At 34.3% G+C, this 21,050-nt stretch overlaps 1 protein-coding gene across 1 annotated transcript in view; it reads right to left on the bottom strand.

Annotated features, from left to right (window-relative positions):
- Positions 1-20,742, bottom strand: part of LOC140040333 (E3 ubiquitin-protein ligase UBR3-like) — a 54,481-nt gene extending 33,739 nt beyond the window's left edge. Inside the window, exons 1-25 of the mRNA XM_072086196.1 lie at positions 20,277-20,742; positions 19,776-19,909; positions 19,486-19,644; positions 18,950-19,066; positions 18,364-18,497; positions 17,923-18,145; positions 17,383-17,571; positions 16,650-16,933; positions 15,245-15,337; positions 14,895-15,023; positions 14,530-14,582; positions 14,291-14,427; positions 13,765-13,852; positions 11,809-11,866; positions 11,418-11,584; positions 9,805-9,952; positions 9,517-9,612; positions 9,257-9,394; positions 8,433-9,001; positions 7,993-8,084; positions 7,748-7,900; positions 6,500-6,639; positions 4,558-4,677; positions 2,485-2,679; positions 1,082-1,179 (exon numbers count right to left, since the gene is read on the bottom strand). Of these exons, the coding sequence (XP_071942297.1) occupies positions 1,082-1,179; positions 2,485-2,679; positions 4,558-4,677; positions 6,500-6,639; positions 7,748-7,900; positions 7,993-8,084; positions 8,433-9,001; positions 9,257-9,394; positions 9,517-9,612; positions 9,805-9,952; positions 11,418-11,584; positions 11,809-11,866; positions 13,765-13,852; positions 14,291-14,427; positions 14,530-14,582; positions 14,895-15,023; positions 15,245-15,337; positions 16,650-16,933; positions 17,383-17,571; positions 17,923-18,145; positions 18,364-18,497; positions 18,950-19,066; positions 19,486-19,644; positions 19,776-19,909; positions 20,277-20,737 (4,175 nt within the window). The 5' untranslated portion in view covers positions 20,738-20,742. The remainder of the gene's footprint in view (positions 1-1,081; positions 1,180-2,484; positions 2,680-4,557; positions 4,678-6,499; positions 6,640-7,747; positions 7,901-7,992; positions 8,085-8,432; positions 9,002-9,256; positions 9,395-9,516; positions 9,613-9,804; positions 9,953-11,417; positions 11,585-11,808; positions 11,867-13,764; positions 13,853-14,290; positions 14,428-14,529; positions 14,583-14,894; positions 15,024-15,244; positions 15,338-16,649; positions 16,934-17,382; positions 17,572-17,922; positions 18,146-18,363; positions 18,498-18,949; positions 19,067-19,485; positions 19,645-19,775; positions 19,910-20,276) is intronic.
- Between the last annotated feature and the right edge of the window lie 308 nt (positions 20,743-21,050).

Raw genomic sequence — 21,050 nt, forward strand, 5'->3', positions numbered from 1 at the left:
GGAAAGTGAACTATGCTAAATGTGTCATCAGTAATAGAAAGTTACTCCTTGTGTACACTGATACTGATTCATTTCAGTGTGATGAAAAAGCTGTTTAAAAAAATACACAAATAATGAATGTTTATGAGTGCAATGGGGAAAATATGTTCATTGCAGTTCAATAATACTGTATATTATGTCTATTGAACATCATGTGACCCACAATCCTCCAATCAAATTGCAAGTATCATACTTTCTATGTATATGTTATTAGTGTTAATGAAGAACAGTAAATTTGTTCAGACTCATAAACATTACTTGTTCCAGGTATATTGTTTACTTTTAATTTGCTGGATAAATATTATCATCATTATGGAAGAAGGCAATATAATTATAGGTACCTAATGTCACAAAATACCAGGCAAACCCCAATAAAGCTTGAAAGTTAAAAAAACTATTACAGAAGTTTGAATGTGTGAAATAGCACATGATTAAAACATGAAGGTTGAAATCACATGCTGAATGAGTAATAGTGTAATTAGTAACAGTAATGAATACGGCCTAATAATATCAAAGGAAAACATACATTCCTTGGCTAATACTACAAATCTCTGGTGGATAAAATTTATAAGAAAACCAAAAAAGTGATGAAACATAAGATTAACCCTTTTTGTGAGTACTTTAAAGTTTAAGAAACAAACACGATTGGTAATAATTGAAATTACTTGAAGGTGGTTTACGAGACGTCAACAGCCGTGAATTGCAATAATCAAAGCCTTATGGGAATTACACAATTAATTATTACAGATTTAATGATTATTATTATAAATTTTAAAAACAACTGTAAATGTTTAGTTTTTAAATGATACAGCGTTTTAATAGGCATTTATCAAAACAATTCTGATATGAACATTACTACACTATTAAACTAGTTTGACAAAAAGAGTGTGATGTATCCAAATATTAATATGGTATTGATATGTCCAAATATGGCAGTGATATGGCATCATGTTTATATATGGGCACATCACATAAAGTTTGATAGTGTAAACAAAGCTTTTCTGTAAAAGAAAAAACAATCAACTAAAAAAATGATAACTACCTGACTGTGTTAATCAGAGCGACGCCATTGATACGTTCTAAGAATTCTTTGGGTTTCAAAATTTGCATCAAGAAATTCCTCACAGAGTCTGGAAGAATCTAGAAAATAAAGAGTAATAATCATTTATATTTTTGTTTTCAGTTCATTTATTTTTAAAGTCATACAAGCTGTATCAGCATAAAACGACATAGAGTTAGTGGTGTTAGTGAATCAGGTACTCCTATCTACACATAAACAATGGCTATGAGTGAGTGGCCGAGCGGTTAAGACAGTGGAACCGTAATCACGTAGCCATAACATCGGCAGGGGTTCGAGGCCCACTCACTCCATGGTTCTGGTGGTAGAACGAGTCTTCTCGGATAAGGACTATAAACCGTAGGTCCAGTGTACACAACTTGCTCGTGTGCACTTTAAAGAACCTAGTACATCTTTCGAGACGAGTAGGGGGTTACCCCGGTGTATTAGTACATCACAGCCACTGATCACCAACTGGGCCCTCTGGGAGATCAGTCTTTGACTGAAGAGGTTACCCAGTATAAAGATAAAACAAACAAAAATGAGTGCTCACTGGCTAAACCCAGTGGCCCTGGAGTTTATGGGCCCTGAGCAGTGCCCAGAGGAAAAACAGGCATAAAAAAAAGGCTGAAAAACAGGGGCCCTGGAGTTTATGGGGCCCCTGAGCAGTGCCAAGAGGAAAAACAGGCATAAAAAAGGGCTAAAAAACAGGGGCCCTGGAGTTTATGGGGCCCCTGAGCAGCGCCAAGAGGACAAACAGGCATAAAAAAAGGGCTAAACCCAGGGGCCCTGGAGTTTATGGGGCCCCTGAGCAGTGCCAGGAGGAAAAACAGCCATAAAAAAAAGGCTAAAAACAGGGTTCCTATTAACTATGAATTATTTCACATTTAAATAAAATGAATCAATACTGAGCCAAAAAATACATACACATAAAAAAAAAAGAATCTAATTTATCTTTGTACAAATTGCGTGATATATATTGGCCAGGAAAGTGTTTAATCTGGTTCCCATGGGTGTTGTACAGTAGAATATTTTTTTTAAATTTTTATTTTGCAAAACTCTTGGCAGAATTACATTAATTGTCAGAAAGTTTACAAAAAGCCTTGAGACTGTATTGGTAAGACGTGTAGATCCTAAATAACCGGAACTTTGTAATATATCACGCAAGCAAGTTTCATCTTGCAAAATGTTTTTAATCGAAAATAAATTTGTTGCTCTGTCCAAATATGGTAGTGATATGCTCAAATATGGTAGTGCTATGCCCAAATATGGTAGTGATATGACATCATCATGTTCATATATGGGTACATCACATTTTTTGTCACATCAAGTTTGATAGTGTAGACAGAGATTAAGGTTTAATAATATATCTGCTGGTTCAACCTTACATTCAATTTGAAATCTTTTCGGAAACTGCCCTCAATTTGCTGCCTGATACGATGGTCATCCAGCTCCCTGGTGGAATCCACCTGACTGCCATCTGGGTCATCCTGAAGGCTCTGTTTTGAGCATGGTAAGAATGAGTTGGCTAGCTGTCGGCACATTGGGCATAGGTACTCTCCTTGCTGAATCAGGTTATGTCTCTAGAAAAATAATAGGAATGATTATATCATCAAAATGAAGAAAATGTAAGTTCTTAAAATTAGACGTTACCCATTGTGAAAACAATTTCATTAGCTATTATTAAATCACAGAAAGCAATAAAAAATGTTTAAATAACAAACATAATCAACAAAATATAATTGTTACAGTTAACCCTGAAAATGTAAAATATAAATACTGTAATAATAATTACAAAATAGTAACAGTAATAAGAACTTCTTCCTAGCTAACTTTTTATCATCATAGAATTCATTATGTGTTTAGAATGTCATTAAAATTTATAAATATGTCTTCTAGATTGTAGATTTCCTTGTCAACTTACAAAAATGAAAATGAAAGTACAATTTAGGTTTCGGAGCAAATTATAATAAGCTGGATAAACAAAAGAAAATATAAAAAGTCTTCAATTAAATCATGTGGATTATTGTACCACATAAAAATAGTAACTCTCAGTTCGTTATGTGTGTGAATAATAAATAATTTTCAAGCTTATTTTATGTTTTTTTTTATAATAAATCAATCAAATTGAAAAATAGGACAATGGATGAGAAAACCCATAAATTCTGATTTTAAACTTTTGTTCAGATTGAAATTAAGCCTACGATAAATGTTATACCTACTGTTAATGTTAGTTAAATTTTGGTTCATTGTGTTGAGATGAATTATCTCTGAAAGACCAAATTATCTAAAATATTCAAATCCTCTTCAATTTTATGACTCATCTATTGGACAGTGGTAGTCCCTAACAACCAGTCCTGTGACCTTCTAAAAATGATGTCTACTAAATATAATTATTTAATCATGTTTGCAAGTATAACTTGGCAATTACTGCAATTTTAAAATAACTTTAGCCTTCTTAATATAGTTATGGATTAGGGAGTGTCTCAGTTAGTCATGGAGTAAGTGGGAATCATGGAAGTCAATCAATAGCTACAGTAGTATCACACGTAAAAACCCTAAAGCTTTGTCCACACTATCAAACTTTGTGTAACAAAAAAAATTTGATGTGGCCATATATGGACATGATGATGTCATATCACTACAATATTTAAGCATATCACATTACCACATTTGGGCACATCACACATTTTTGTCAAATGTAGTTTGAAAGTGTAGACAGAGCTTTAGAAATTCAACGAAAATGTGCATACCATTCTTCAGATTTAAACCACCACTAACTCTTTGTTTAAGAAAAAATAAACTTTGGTTCCCACTATGATGCAATGCAAAGACATAAGAGCAAGACAAGTAATTTGGCAAATCACAAGTGATGGATTAATCAAACTGTAGATTGTCAATTGGTAAATGTGCTTATGTTGCGCTTACGTCCTTGCGTTGCATTCTAGGAGATCAAACTTAAGGGGACATTTTCAGATCCCAACAAAGTGTCCCTTTAAAAATTGGTCCTTGCTCTGTTCTTGGAAAAATGTCCCTTTAATAGAGTGGGGTTCTATTGTAGAAGCTTTCTATCTTTGCATTCACTCTTGAACAACTGTACATGACCGAGAGTAGTCCCAGTGGGCCTGTGTGAACAACTGTACATGACCGAGAGTAGTCCCAGTGGGCCTGTGTACAATTATACTCAGCTTGCATAATCAATGGCTTTATCCAAGTAAAGCATTCCTAATACTTATCTATTATAATTGCCAAAATGCAAGTTTTTAAAGCATTCCTAATACTTATCTATTATAATTGCCAATTGCATTTGTAATTGAGGGGATGGCAGAGTGCCTGTATTGTCTGTTTGACAAAGGGGGACATTAAGTTGATTTACTTGAGCATGAGATTATACTCATATATATAGTAATGAGTAAGAAAATAACACTCTAAGCACTGTTACTTAAGAATTATATACTTACACTTAGTCTTAGAGATTTAACATAATTTGCATGGCATTGCAGGTGCAGAAAATGACCACATGTTTGAATATGAACATCAGAAGATGAACATCCCAAAGAAGCTGCAAAGTATGACGACTCCTGAAAACACAAAATGAAATAAAATCACAAATTATTGATTTAAACCAATTAAATAGTTGAGAGAAAAAAAGTATAACTGAACATAGATAATTGGACTGGAGGATCCAGGATTTTTAAATAAGGAGAGAGAGAGAGAGAGAGAGAGTGGTTGAGTGGTTTGTTAGTGAAATGAAGCAAGTCCTGAACCTAACATAATGTCCTATATTTAAAATTGTAGCATATGGACACAATTTATTTATTAGCAGAAATTTATCTAGTTTTTTGATCCAAAAGATCAAAGTGCGCGATAAAAAAATGGGGTTGTAAACTGACATATTTTCTCACGGACAATTTCAACATTTTATGTTGGTTTTATTTATCAAAATACCCATATTCAAAAATATGTGAAAATGTAAAACAGCTGCGGATACAATACATTTAAATATGAATGGATTCATAGAGACACTGTCAATTCCAAATAACATAGTAAAGGAAATATTTAATAACAGATGTAACATGAATCATGTTGCCTACATTCACTGTACATTAACATATAAGAGTACTATGGATATTATTGACCATCCTCTGGAAGTCCTTAGACCTCTTAAATTCTATTATTACTTTGGTAATTCACTTGAGCTTTCAAGTCAAGGAGTCTTAATAGATAGTTCACTAAACCTCATTCACAAAACAAGATGATCTATAGAAAATTCCAATTTTTCAAATGTTTACAGTATAAAGATAAAGAATGAAAAAAATGTTTTGTCTCTATTTTCTATTGGTAAACAGATATACTAAAATGATGCAGTTACGTATGTGTACAACATCTTCTATGTAATTCAATGTCTGGTTTGAGTGAAAACCAAATTTGTTTGCATTGTATAAATTATTAATTTATTGTGACATTTGATTTCTTGCGAGAATCAAAAGAACAAAGTCATCATGATAAAAGTCTGAGGCCCTAAAAAAAAAAGGGTTATTATTGTACAACATTTTGAACTATGTTTGTAACAGTAACACTAGACGATATAGAAAGTGTCAGCCCTAAACATAAAATGTCCTCAAATTTATTATAAACAACGTGTCAAGGGGAAGCACTGTGAGTACCTGATATCCATCCCACATACAATGAAATGAAAGTATACTGAGAGAGGGCAGTTAAAATTATTGAATAAAATGAGTAGAAGAATGAAACGTAACAGACATCAGTCAGAAAAGAAAAACACATACAATAAATACTCTGATGAATTTCCAGCAATAAGGCATCAATTAAAACTAATTGCTTCATCTAATAGTTGCATTTCAAAATTGAATTTTCAATCATTTCACCTGGCTTTAATAAATATAATTATTTTGGGATATTGATTAATTATGAATGAAATCCATAAGATTATTATATACCAGGAAAATAGGAAATTGATTGATATCATTAAAATGAAAATTAAATTAAATCCAATTGCTCTATTTTTCATAATCAGAAGACATTGCATATTAATATAATAAATGTCCCATGTCTCTGATATTGGCTCTGTGTGTTAACAACATTGTACACTAACATAATGCCCTATGTCTGGGTGGGTGTGTTGAAAACATTGTACACTAACATAATGCCCTATGTCTGGGTGGGTGTGTTAAAAACATTCAAATAATTTAAGTTTAAAGCAAAAACAGATCAGATTAAATGACAATACTAACAGCTCCTCGACTTCGTCACGGGTCACTGACCAAACGCCACGATTTCATCATTGGATACCTGGATAGTTCATGAAATGTTGCTGTTTACTAAACAAGTAAGTCCAGTGGATTAGATTGATATCTTTCTAAAATTAAATAACAATCTTACTTCTTTGAAGAACTGCGTGAGAATAACTTTCTTTTGTTGGTTGATGACATGACTTGTTTTAGTGGGTTTCCGAATGACATCATTTGAACAGCCTGCTTCATGCTCTAATGCATCACCCACCACTGACCTGTGGTTTAACACTGGTTAAAAAAGAACAAAGAGAAATGTAAATATATATATGTAATATATATCACTTTGGCTGTCAAGACTGGTACACTGGGGCAAGCCTCTCTAAATGTGTACTGGGTTTTTAAATATGTGCACATTGTGCATACTGTTATAGTCATCATTTGAGAAGACTTGTTCTACAACACGAATAACTGAGTGAATTCTATGCCAATCATATGGGTATCCTTTATGGCAGTATTGTCTCATCTACTTGGAGATGACATGAAGTTATGGTAAAGAAAAAGAAGGATTACATTTTGATATGTAATTGTGATGTAAGACCACTTCACATGGTAGTAGGCCTATTGATATGTAATTGTGATGTAAGACCACTTCACATGGTAGTAGGCCTATTGATATGTAATTGTGATGTAAGACCACTTCACATGGTAGTAGGCCTATTGATATGTAATTGTGATGTAAGACCACTTCACATGGTAGTAGGCCTATTGATATGTAATTGTGATGTAAGACCACTTCACATGGTAGTAGGCCTATTGATATGTAATTGTGATGTAAGACCACTTCACATGGTAGTAGGCCTATTGATATGTAATTGTGATGTAAGACCACTTCACATGGTAGTAGGCCTATTGATATGTAATTGTGATGTAAGACCACTTCACATGGTAGTAGGCCTATTGATATGTAATTGTGATGTAAGACCACTTCACATGGTAGTAGGCCTATTGATATGTAATTGTGATGTAAGACCACTTCACATGGTAGTAGGCCTATTGATATGTAATTGTGATGTAAGACCACTTCACATGGTAGTAGGCCTATTGATATGTAATTGTGATGTAAGACCACTTCACATGGTAGTAGGCCTATTGATATGTAATTGTGATGTAAGACCACTTCACATGGTAGTAGGCCTATTGATATGTAATTGTGATGTAAGACCACTTCACATGGTAGTAGGCCTATTGATATGTAATTGTGATGTAAGACCACTTCACATGGTAGTAGGCCTATTGATATGTAATTGTGATGTAAGACCACTTCACATGGTAGTAGGCCTATTCAATTTGAAAAGTTTGATTTCTTTATTGCTTTTATTTCAAAAACACAAATTACCGTTGGTTGTTTGAACAAGCACAACAGCTCCTAATGGATTGTCCTCTGATGCTGGAATAGGTTGAGTACATATCACACACTCAATTTGTTCCTCTAATGACGATACTGGATCAGTTTCCATAGAAACAGATTCAATTTGCTTTGCACTTTCAACTGAAAAGAAACAAATAATACTAAAATGCTGCGGCCTATTAAATTTTCGACTTAAAAACAATTAAATAACTTGTTCACATTTTAATAGTAACCTGAAATTTGAGGATTTTCTTCCAAAAACTGCTTTTGTTGTGATGCAAATTTTGCTAACAAATGTTGTTGTCTTTCTAGTGCTTTCCTTTTTCTGAAAATACAAAAGTTAAATTTTTTTGTAAAAATTTAAAAATGTACTGTACTACTGATTAATAATACTTTTGGATCTAGTCAATATTTATAGTCATAACATTTTTTCACAAAAATATTGATATCACAAAAATTTATGTGGTTTAAAAGTTATTCTTTATTTATAAAACTTATTCATTATCTGCAAACTTTTAGATGCATTTGTAAAGCTCTGTCTACACTATCAAACTAGTTTGACAAAAAAAGTGTGAGGTGCCCAAATATGGTAGTGATATGACATCATCATACGTTTTTTGTCACATAAAGTTTGATAATGTAAACAGAGCATAGAAACAGCAGTATGAGATACCTTTCACTGACGGCATCAACATTATCTTCTTCCTGTCTTTTCTTTGGATGAACCTGCAATCTATCTGCACATTCCTTGCTCAGTTCTGCCAATCTGTCTAACAGCTTGCCAATATAATACGGTCCAGACCCGGCCTTTGGGTCGCAACCAGAATCGGCCTTTGGGTCAGTGCTTCCTGTCGCCTGTCGCTTATAAACTTTATCATTTGATAATTTAGAGTACAGTTTCACAAGCAAACTTAACATACTTTCATTGATGTCCACAGAGGTACATTTGGCAGTGTCTGTAGCGCTTGGTATTGGGGCCTTCTCTTCTTCATCATAAGCAGTAGCCTGTGGTGGAATTTCAATTACACCAGTCATCTCAATGATGTCCATGGCATTTTGAATGGCATCAAAGAACTCCTCCTCCTCTTCGTCATCTTCTTCATCATCAATATCATCATTATCTGCCATTTCCATGTGGATGTCGTCTAAATCTGGTCCGAGGTTCCCGGCAAAGGCTGCCTGTACTGGTGGTTCTACTGGGAATGTGGAGTTTTCCGCATGGAGATCCTTTAGCAACGCCCTCTACATTTGAGATGTACAAACAATGAAATGATTTTGGACTATGATTTTGGTTTTTTATTCTTTTCAAATCCATTTTTTAAACATTTATTTGTTGTTTTTGTTTTATTTTTCATATGTTTACTTTCTGTGAGGTGAAAGTCAATAAATTAATTGACATAAATTTACAATAAAATATTTTCAATGAGATACAATTGAGATTGTGAGCTAAAGTAGTATACGTATGAAACGCCATATGTGCCAAAATATTTCACTTACAAATGGATTGCTGGAATCAGTTTTTTCTTTCCTTGTCAGTTCAATGGTCTTAATAGTATATGAGATGTTCTTTAGCATGTTGTTATATGGAAACCAATCAGAAAGCTCCATATCATTACAGGTGTCACCAACCTCCACCTGTATGACAAAAAATACCAACTTTTGTCAAAGAAACTTGTTCTCAAGTATTCAACTCAGAACTTGACTAAGTTGTTTATAAACTTTTAAGTGTGGTATTAAGAAGCATATTGAGTACTTACTTGAGTAATATCATTTGGTTGACATTGTAAAGCTAATGATATAAGAGCAATACACTGATACATCACTGGCTCACTTACATCTTTCTCATTCACAGCCTACAAATGAACAAGTAAACAAACATTTTAACACACAAATTAAGGTCTTACCTAAAATATCAATCTCTTTAGAAACATCAAACTTATCTTTTGTTTATCTGGGAAATATTGGAAATATTTATTTATATTTGCTCTTTTTACTGATTTATTATCTTCAAAATATTGTAACAAAGCATAGTAGTAATAAAATACCTTGTGAAGTACAAGAAATAAAGCAGCATGTAATGTCCTGGAATGGAGTAGTTGTTGAACTGGTTTAAATTCTTGGTTGATGTCTTTCAGTGGTTGGTACGCTGGCCACAGCACATCACTACCTATGTGTTTACCACTCTGCTTCATTCTTTGGAAATAAACATCATTAGGTATCATTGATGTGGCCATATATGGATGATGATGATGTCATATCAAAACCATATTTGGGCACAATTATTTTTTTGTAAAACTAGTTTGATAGTGTAGACAGCATAGTACAATATCCTTTGTAAATAAACATCATACTATTTGAGATTTGTAGAAATCCATGTGGATGATTTTGATAATTATGATAATGATGCTGCTCTATGTGAATGATAATAGTTTCATTCCATTTATTTCTTTGACATACCACTGGTGACGCAATGCAATGACGCAAGTTATTTGACAAATCACAAACAATGGATTATTCGAACAGTGGCTGGTCATTGGTCAACTCGCTTGCGTTGACAGTACGTCCTTGCGTTGCGCCTCTAGTTGGAATCCCGCTTATGCAACAATGAAGTGATATGTGCCACAAGGACAAGCCATGTTGATGCAACAATGAAGTGATATGTGCCACAAGGACAAGCCATGTTGATGCAACAATGAAGTGATATGTGCCACAAGGACAAGTCATGTTGATGCAACAATGAAGTGATATGTGCCACAAGGACAAGCCATGTTGACGCAACAATGAAGTGATATGTGCCACAAGGACAAGCCATGTTGATGCAACAATGAAGTGATATGTGCCACAAGGACAAGCCATGTTGATGCAACAATGAAGTGATATGTGCCACAAGGACAAGCCATGTTGATGCAACAATGAAGTGATATGTGCCACAAGGACAAGCCATGTTGATGCAACAATGAAGTGATATGTGCCACAAGGACAAGCCATGTTGATGCAACAATTAAGTGATATGTGCCACAAGGACAAGCCATGTTGATGCAACAATGAAGTGATATGTGCCACAAGGACAAGCCATGTTGATGCAACAATGAAGTGATATGTGCCACAAGGACAAGCCATGTTGATGCAACAATGAAGTGATATGTGCCACAAGGACAAGCCATGTTGATGCAACAATGAAGTGATATGTGCCACAAGGACAAGCCATGTTGATGCAACAATGAAGTGATATGTGCCACAAGGACAAGCCATGTTGATGCAACAATGAAGTGATATGTGCCACAAGGACAAGCCATGTTGATGCAACAATGAAGTGATATGTGCCACAAGGACAAGCCATGTTGATGCAACAATGAAGTGATATGTGCCACAAGGACAAGTCATGTTGATGCAACAATGAAGTGATATGTGCCACAAGGACAAGCCATGTTGATGCAACAATGAAGTGATATGTGCCACAAGGACAAGCCATGTTGATGCAACAATTAAGTGATATGTGCCACAAGGACAAGCCATGTTGATGCAACAATGAAGTGATATGTGCCACAAGGACAAGCCATGTTGATGCAACAATTAAGTGATATGTGCCACAAGGACAAGCCATGTTGATGCAACAATTAAGTGATATGTGTATTTTAATTTTTTTTTTCCAGCTTACATTGCGGTGTAGTTATCCAGCGCTGCTTGGTAGTCCTTTCTTTGCATTGACCTCATCTGCACCATAATTGGGTCAAACTCTGACATCCAAAGCTCTGGTTTAAGTACGTATTGCCCCTGTCTAAAATTGCCACCAGATAACTGTGTAGGGTCTTTAAAATCAGCTACCTAAGATACAAGTTTAAAATATAAACAAGTGAGAAACTTTGTGAATGTGACGCACGAAATATTGCAGTCTGGGTAATAGCACTCCTAAGACAACCTTTGAAAGTAGTGGATTAATGGAAACACATCTATGGATGCTAATTGGTGAAATATTGTGAATGTAAATAAAATTTATTGATTTTGTGATGGAGAACTTGTACACACTTTATTAATTGCCAAAAACATACCTCTTTTAAGATGTCTTCGAACATATCTGAAATACTGAGCACTTCACTTCTCTCAGGAATGTAAAGAAATTTAAGGACTGTGGTGAACAACTTTATGATTTATTCTGTGAACTGTACACATTTCAGTAACAAATAAATAAATAATAAATAAATTACAGCTATTTCTTTCTTTGATGATTGACTTCCATTTGACATTTTACTCACTAATTTCTACTAACACACCTGTAACAGTAAACAGTAAGTCTAACCCTGAATGCAGGTGTAGATGGTACTTCATTGGACTGTACTAACACACCTGTAACAGTAAACAGTAAGTGTAACCCTGAATGCAGGTGTAGATGGTACTTCATTTGACTGTACTAACACACCTGTAACATTAAACAGTAAGTCTAACCCTGAATGCAGGTGTAGATGGTACTTCATTGGACTGTACTAACACACCTGTAACAGTAAACAGTAAGTGTAACCCTGAATGCAGGTGTAGATGGTACTTCATTTGACTGTACTAACACACCTGTAACAGTAAACAGTAAGTCTAACCCTGAATGCAGGTGTAGATGGTACTTCATTTGACTGTACTAACACACCTGTAACAGTAAACAGTAAGTCTAACCCTGAATGCAGGTGTAGATGGTACTTCATTTGACTGTACTAACACACCTGTAACAGTAAACAGTAAGTCTAACCCTGAATGCAGGTGTAGATGGTACTTCATTTGACTGTACTAACACACCTGTAACCTTAAACAGTAAGTCTAACCCTGAATGCAGGTGTAGATGGTACTTCATTTGACTGTACTAACACACCTGTAACAGTAAACAGTAAGTCTAACCCTGAATGCAGGTGTAGATGGTACTTCATTGGACTGTACTAACACACCTGTAACAGTAAACAGTAAGTCTAACCCTGAATGCAGGTGTAGATGGTACTTCATTTGACTGTACTAACACACCTGTAACAGTAAACAGTAAGTGTAACCCTGAATGCAGGTGTAGATGGTACTTCATTTGACTGTACTAACACACCTGTAACAGTAAACAGTAAGTCTAACCCTGAATGCAGGTGTAGATGGTACTTCATTGGACTGTACTAACACACCTGTAACAGTAAACAGTAAGTCTAACCCTGAATGCAGGTGTAGATGGTCTTCATTTGACTGTACTAACACACCTGTAACAGTAAACAGTAAGTCTAACCCTGAATGCAGGTGTAGATGGTACTTCATTTGACTGTACTAACACACCTGTAACAGTAAACAGTAAGTCAAACCCTGAATGCAGGTGTAGATGGTACTTCATTTGACTGTACTAACACACCTGTAACAGTAAACAGTAAGTGTAACCCTGAATGCAGGTGTAGATGGTACTTCATTTGACTGTACTAACACACCTGTAACAGTAAACAGTAAGTCTAACCCTGAATGCAGGTGTAGATGGTACTTCATTTGACTGTACTAACACACCTGTAACAGTAAACAGTAAGTCTAACCCTGAATGCAGGTGTAGATGGTACTTCATTTGACTGTACTAACACACCTGTAACAGTAAACAGTAAGTCTAACCCTGAATGCAGGTGTAGATGGTACTTCATTTGACTGTACTAACACACCTGTAACAGTAAACAGTAAGTCTAACCCTGAATGCAGGTGTAGATGGTACTTCATTTGACTGTACTAACACACCTGTAACAGTAAACAGTAAGTCTAACCCTGAATGCAGGTGTAGATGGTACTTCATTTGACTGTACTAACACACCTGTAACAGTAAACAGTAAGTGTAACCCTGAATGCAGGTGTAGATGGTACTTCATTTGACTGTACTAACACACCTGTAACAGTAAACAGTAAGTGTAACCCTGAATGCAGGTGTAGATGGTACTTCATTTGATTGTACTAATATTTCTTACAATTAAACTAATTATACTTTAGCAATGACAACAACCACAATTTTAAAGGATATTTGATCAAGTAGTTGACTGTGTGTTTTTTCTTTCATACACAGCATTGCGATAACCTCACTTTTTAGCAATTCATAATTTGACATACCTAGAATTAAATAACAAAATTAATTTGCATATTTAAATGATCTTTCTTTCGAAGAGTCTTGTTGTTATGACTTATATTGCTATGAGTAATTAATTATATTTTTTATAATTGATTTCCATTAAAACAAAATTAATTATGTATTTTATAGTATATTTAATACATCAGGTAGCTGAATAATTTGGGCTACAGATAATATTTTTGTTATTGTAATCATCAAATAAATAATCAAAACAAAATAATATCCAGCCTGTGGCTTGCATATTCCATATATTTCACATTGTACGTTATTGTAATCATCAAATAAATAATCAAATCATGATTCATCCACATTTAAAATTTGTAAAAATTAAATTTGACATTTTAACCATAAACCCCAATTTTATCCACTAACCTGAGATGATCGAAACAAATGAATTTTAACAAACCTATACTACTAACCTAAGTGTACTCTTGTATTGATCACGGCAAGTAACAAATATAGAGCGCCCTCTAGCATCACCATCTCCTGTCCTTCCTTCTTTAGGAATGTGTTAGTGTGTCTGGGATTCAGTGACAAATAGTCTAATACATGGTACCTATGAGTTTAATAACAAACAACATAACATATTTGTATCAGTCTTATAATTATACATTCAGTCACAAGATCAGAATTAGCAGTCACATGGATATATTCATACCTTTCTAGTATTGTAGTGATTACAACATCAGATTTTAATTTACAAGTGCATAACTGAAAAAAAGAGTACAAATATTTATAATTAGAAAAGTAACAACAAAATATCAAATTAAAAGTTTCTACACCCTGGCTTTTTTTATTTAAAATACATCTGAAAAATGTACACCTTTTACCGGGTAAGTGATGCGGAATGTATTCAGCATCAACAACATTTTATCTGGAAACAACAGCAACAGATTTTAGCTTGTCAGAGTAAAGGGTTATCAGTAGATCTTTACTCTTTTTGAATAGTGTACCAAGTTCTTTAACCAATGTATATATATATATATAGAACCAACAACTTTAAGTCTCATCAGAAGGACTTACCTGAAGCAAGAAGATATCAAGGTCCAACATTGAAGAGCAGAAATGGCACTGGCTGTAAGTCATGGCTTGGGCTTTAATCTGAAGACCGTTCCTTATCCACATTCCAGCAAAGATTTCATACAAACATACCTAGAAACATAGAATGAAAGATTGCAATACAGTATACACACTCAACTACTAAAACTTAAGATTCAATCACTAAAGCTCTGCCTACACTATCAAAAAAAGTGTGATGTACCTAAATATGGTAGTGATATGCTTAAATATGGCAGTGATATGACATCATCATATGGGCATTTCACATTGTTTTGTTTGATAGTGTAGACAGAGCTTTAGTTACAGTATCTTACCTGTATTTGTAATGGAAACATCATCAATTGCAACATATAGCCATCTGTATTTGGTAACAATGGCTGTAGAACTTGGGATTGCTTATTTACTGCCTATTAGATAAAATGAATATATAATTAGAAAAGCTTGTAAGGTTAGTAAAATCATTGAAAACCCAGCAAACCCACTAACAAACATTTATGTTTATGTCATGCAATACATTGTTTATTGACACAATTACAATAGGCACCAAAATAAGTGGGTGCTTGTCAGTTAGGATACCATTTACCTATTACCACACAGATCAGACCAGAACAAAGACATAAACAAATTTAAATAGAATATATACATAATAATATACTTTCTGGTATAACTGTCAGTTGACAAAAACCAATGGGGAGGCTGAGAAAGTATGCACCAAAATACATTAAAACATACCCATGTTAAGGGACAAACCAACAACCAATGGGGAGGCTGAGAAAGTATGCACCAAAATACATTAAAACTTACCCATGTTAAGGGACAAACCAACAACCAATGGGGAGGCTGAGAAAGTATGCACCAAAATACATTAAAACTTACCCTTGTTAAGGGACAAACCAACAACCAATGGGGAGGCTGAGAAAGTATGCACCAAAATACATTAAAACTTACCCATGTTAAGGGACAAACCAACAACCAATGGGGAGGCTGAGAAAATATGCACCAAAATACATTAAAACATACCCATGTTAAGGGACAAACCAACAACCAATGGGGAGGCTGAGAAAGTATGCACCAAAATACATTAAAACTTACCCATGTTAAGGGACAAACCAACAACCAATGGGGAGGCTGAGAAAGTATGCACCAAGATACATTAAAACATACCCATGTTAAGGGACAAACCAACAACCAATGGGGAGGCTGAGAAAGTATGCACCAAAATACATTAAAACTTACCCATGTTAAGGGACAAACCAACAACCAATGGGGAGGCTGAGAAAGTATGCACCAAAATACATTAAAACATACCCATGTTAAGGGACAAACCAACAACCAATGGGGAGGCTGAGAAAGTATGCACCAAAATACATTAAAACATACCCATGTTAAGGGACAAACCAACAACCAATGGGGAGGCTGAGAAAGTATGCACCAAAATACATTAAAACATACCCATGTTAAGGGACACCTTTGGGAACCAACAAAATGTCACCTTAATAATAAGCGTGTCTCCTGAATAGGGGTTGGCCATTATAGTGTTAAAACATATTACATTTTTATGTTTCACAGTGTCCCCTTAATAGGGGGGTACTTGGAATAGGAGTGACCCCAGAAAACAGATGCTCTACTGTATGTAGAAAAGAATGTAGTTGTGTCAACTTACAAAACTAATGAATAGTGCCAGGTTCCTCAAAAGAGGAAGATCAAAAGAAAACTTACAAAACTAATGAATAGTGCCAGGTGCCTCAAAAGAGGAAGATGAAAAGAAAATTGCATTGGAGAGGGGGCACTATTCAAGTTAAGAGCATCAAACCAGTCCTGGATTTCTTCCGCACACACTGATATCATCATCTTGGAGAATTCTATCGTCTCGGATGTTTTGCAGTGACTGACAAGTTGCCACATGGGGGCAGCACAAGCTTCAACTTCGGCCGTGAATGCTGCGTAGTAATGAGGAGAAAACTCTAAATGCTGTTCATGTTCTCTTTCATTAAGGTTAATTCCTAAAAAATAAAATCCATTTAGAAGTTAATGGTTGCAGTTTAATTTTAATAAATTTATTATTATAAAGTTAGAATTAGATTTCTCTCTTTTCTACCTATTTTCAAGGATAACCATAGGCGAATTCATTCACTATCCTTCTTAAGGTCCACAAGACAAACAATTTTCTACATAAACAAAAGACTAAAGCGCTGTCTACACTATCAAACTTAATGTGACATAAAAATGTGATGTGCCCATATGGATATGATGATGTCATATCACTACCATAATTTGGGCATATCACTACCATATTTGGACACATCAGATTTCTTTTGTCAAACTAGTTTGATAGAGTAGACAGAGCTTTAAAGAAATCTTTGGAAGTGGAGTTGTTTTTTGTCACATTATGACATCTGACTGGATTCGAACCCAAATAAACCATAGCAAACTCGGGTAACTTGTATCATACCAGTGAAAGTAAGTAGTAATGATGTCCACATTCTAATGAGATCAGGACTTGCAAAGAACACATCTACACATGGCTTATGTGACATCAGGTTGGTCAGGTCACTGATGATTGGCCAATAAGAATGGTTTCTGATCACCTGATTTGAACAGGAGACAACTTGGTGAAAGTTCACATTTGTGCCATATTCATCTGTGATAAAAGAAAACCAAACCAAAAGATATAACTGTATAATTTTCTCTTCAACTAGGTGTTGATAAATGGCTCCTCATTTGGGAGTTACTTGTAATGTAAAGTATTTCAATGAAGGAAGTTACTGGAGAAAATTTGATAATATATTGTTCTTGTGAAGAAAAAAAATTCTTAAATTGTTTTTATTGAAATATGCAATATTAATGTCACATAATAATTATTCAAATCAAATTATGAATTATTTTTTGTTATAAATGAACTTGATTAAAACTACAAAATAAAATATTAAAAGTCTATTCATTTTTCATGTTTTTGGGGGGACAATAAATCTTTAATAATAGTAGTACACACCTTTAATTTTGCAGTCTGTCAGTGAGCTGCGTACCATCTCCTGAATTGACAGAATCATTATATGGAACAGTTGAAGATTTTTGACAACGTGAGTAGCTAGGACTTCATTACTTAAGACCTGAACACTTATGTGGACCACACGATCTGGAATCACTTCTGGAGAACGTACTAAGGACATGCAGATGCGAGAGTAATGCATCACAAATGCATCTGTGAAGGGTTTCTGAAATATAGATTTTTAGTTATATATTGCCTGTTTAATTTTCCCTGTTCTATGTAAGGAAACACCTATATTAAGGGAACACTAGACTGTAAAATGAATTAGGGGCAATATAATTATGTTTTAATGCTACAGCTAACCTCTATTAAGAGGACCCTTTTTGGGTGCCAAATGTGTCCCCTAATAGGGTTCTACTGTATTTGTATATTATAACTACTTACTTTATATTCCATATCTGTAAGAAGGCTGAGAAGAAATGTGATGATTTTCTCAGGGAACTCATACTTGACCATCCAAAACATAATCTCTTGAAGAAAACTAGTGTGAACTAATATTTGTGACAATCCCGGGCAATCTAAATTGATGAAAAAAAATGAAATATAAAATTCATGAGTCAAAGTTTGACTGACGTTTTGTACGTTACTTAGTTTCAGAGATTCTCTCCCCTTTAAAATTAAATGCAATAATATATTTTATTCTCATTTTTAAACAAAGTTAAAATTATATCTCAAAGACAAGCAATAATATAAGCAATATTTGGTACCAATGTCCTTTTATATGAACTTTAAAATTTTATTTTTTAATGAATTTTAATATTTTTCCAATTTATTGTACCATGGGAATTTTAACATTTTTAAATCTGTTTGAGAATTTTAACTTTTATTAATCCTCTTATATCTTTGTGTTTGAATGTCGTCTGTATATTTTTATATTGTTTTTAAGAGGGTCTCTTCAAGTCAGCTGTACTGCTGTAGTACAACTGTTAGAGCTAGCCTTGAATGAACCAAAGCTGATTCAAACTCATACCTTGTATAATCTCTGGAATTGATGGTGTTGGTAAGGTCAATAAAGCTGCATAATATTCATCAATGGAACTTTCTTTGAACTTCTTTTTATCATCATTTGGCAGTACTGCTAAATCCTCTACGAAAAAAAAAATGATGGTGAATATATATTTAATTCATCTAAGCTCTTGGTGGTTATGGTGCTTGGCTACCAATTCAAAGGTCTTGGGTTCAAGCCTTTCATGTCAGGATGTGTTTAATGACAATTTACAACTCCACTCCCAAAGACTTAAGGATCTTGTGTGTATGTTTATCTAAACAGGATTGTTCCTTTAAGGATATTGAATGAATTTGCTTATGGCTATCCTTGGCAATTTGCCTAAATGTATAAACAAAACTAAAGATGTATAGGTGGAATGGAATACAGATAACCTTTTATAACTGAGAGCAACCACATACAATTAAAAACAAGAGAAAGTGGAATCTTTTAAAGATTGTTCCATTGTCTAAAAAAAAGAATCTTTCATTATTATTTATTATAGTAGAAATTCACAATACCTGTACTTGAAAGTATTTTGTAAATCTCAGGATTGCATAGTGATTGACAGATCACATGCTTCATAGCTCCTCCCATTTTGCTGAGATCGTCCAATAGCTGTGACACTTGCGTGTATTGCTCTTTCATTACTTCTGTAAGTTTATAACTGCCGTTTCTTTCTGTAAACAATAATAAACAACAATTTTATAATATTTACAAATGAACTTTTACAAATGAACTTTTACAAAGACATTCAAAAGAAATGTGATGAACATATATTTCACAATGCACAGACACAAGAATGATGTACCTGGTTGACAAAGTTTTCGTAATCGAAGAACAAAATGGTAGACAATTCTAGGAACAACCAATTCAGCCATGGCAAGCAGATGAGCTGGTGGCTTCTGAACAGATCTTTTTCCAGGGACATGATTGCTGCAAAATCTAGAAAAATAGTTTTTAGGATTATGTTACTGAATAAATAAATTGCAAATTTTGTCTGAGCATTCACACCCAACTATTCATTAACTATCGTCAATAGTCGGTTAGGTTATCACACAAAGCCATCCTTGCACAATTTGAATTTGTGCAAATTTTTTGATTTTATATATATAATTTTCGGACTTGCAGTCACAATCCGACCTCATCACAGCACAGATGTTGATGATCAGATGTCAAAGTCATTTGACGCTATTTTGACCAACCACATTACTCGTATTTATTTAGGCTATGAAATATTACTTGCTTGTCTCTTCATATAAGTTTTGACAGTTATAGACTAGAGAGGCCCTAAAAACACAATGATGCATACCCAGTATGTCGCATGGCATGAACATCTCCGCAATCACAAGCTCCTCCCGCATGACTACGGAACATATTGAAGTCATGACCAGTGTGATCACTATTGTGAAAACAATCTGAGCATATGGACATACAAGGGGTTACCCCACAAGTTCTACATCTGTAGGCCACAAAGTTTGCAGTCCACACCAGGCCGCATCTTGACGCATCGTCGTACTTCAGTACCTCGCTCTTGAAATCATAGAACTCATTTCCTGCAGCTACTAAATACCGATACCAAACAACACAATCCGTATCGTCATTTGTGTCTAGCAGACGATGTAAAAGAAGATTAATCTGTCTTTTAGCTAACTGAGGGGATACTTTTAATTTTTTGTCGATGTGAATTGCTGCAAACTTAGGCCCTAGTTTGGCAATTCCGTCCACTTCGTCGTCGATCACCTCCGCCATATTTGTTGTTATTATTTTCATACTGAGCGCCACCAACGAATAATAAATTGGTACTCACTTTTGTAAACACGAAATATCTAATAGTGTATTTTAATAATAAGAAAACATAGCATTTCTATTAAAACCATGCAAAACTAATTAAACATGTTACTCTAAAATATAGATTCAATAATACTATAGCACAAAACAACATTTACAAAATACACAGCAATGAAGAATACTCAAATTATATTTACTCTTAAAACTTTACTCTTACTTTATATTATTAGAATTAGACCTAGGCTACATTATGATAAAAATAAATGTATCAATATGTTGGTATGAAATATACCAT

Source organism: Antedon mediterranea, chromosome 1 (genome assembly GCF_964355755.1).
Source record: "Antedon mediterranea chromosome 1, ecAntMedi1.1, whole genome shotgun sequence".
Classification (NCBI taxonomy): Eukaryota; Metazoa; Echinodermata; class Crinoidea; order Comatulida; family Antedonidae; genus Antedon; species Antedon mediterranea.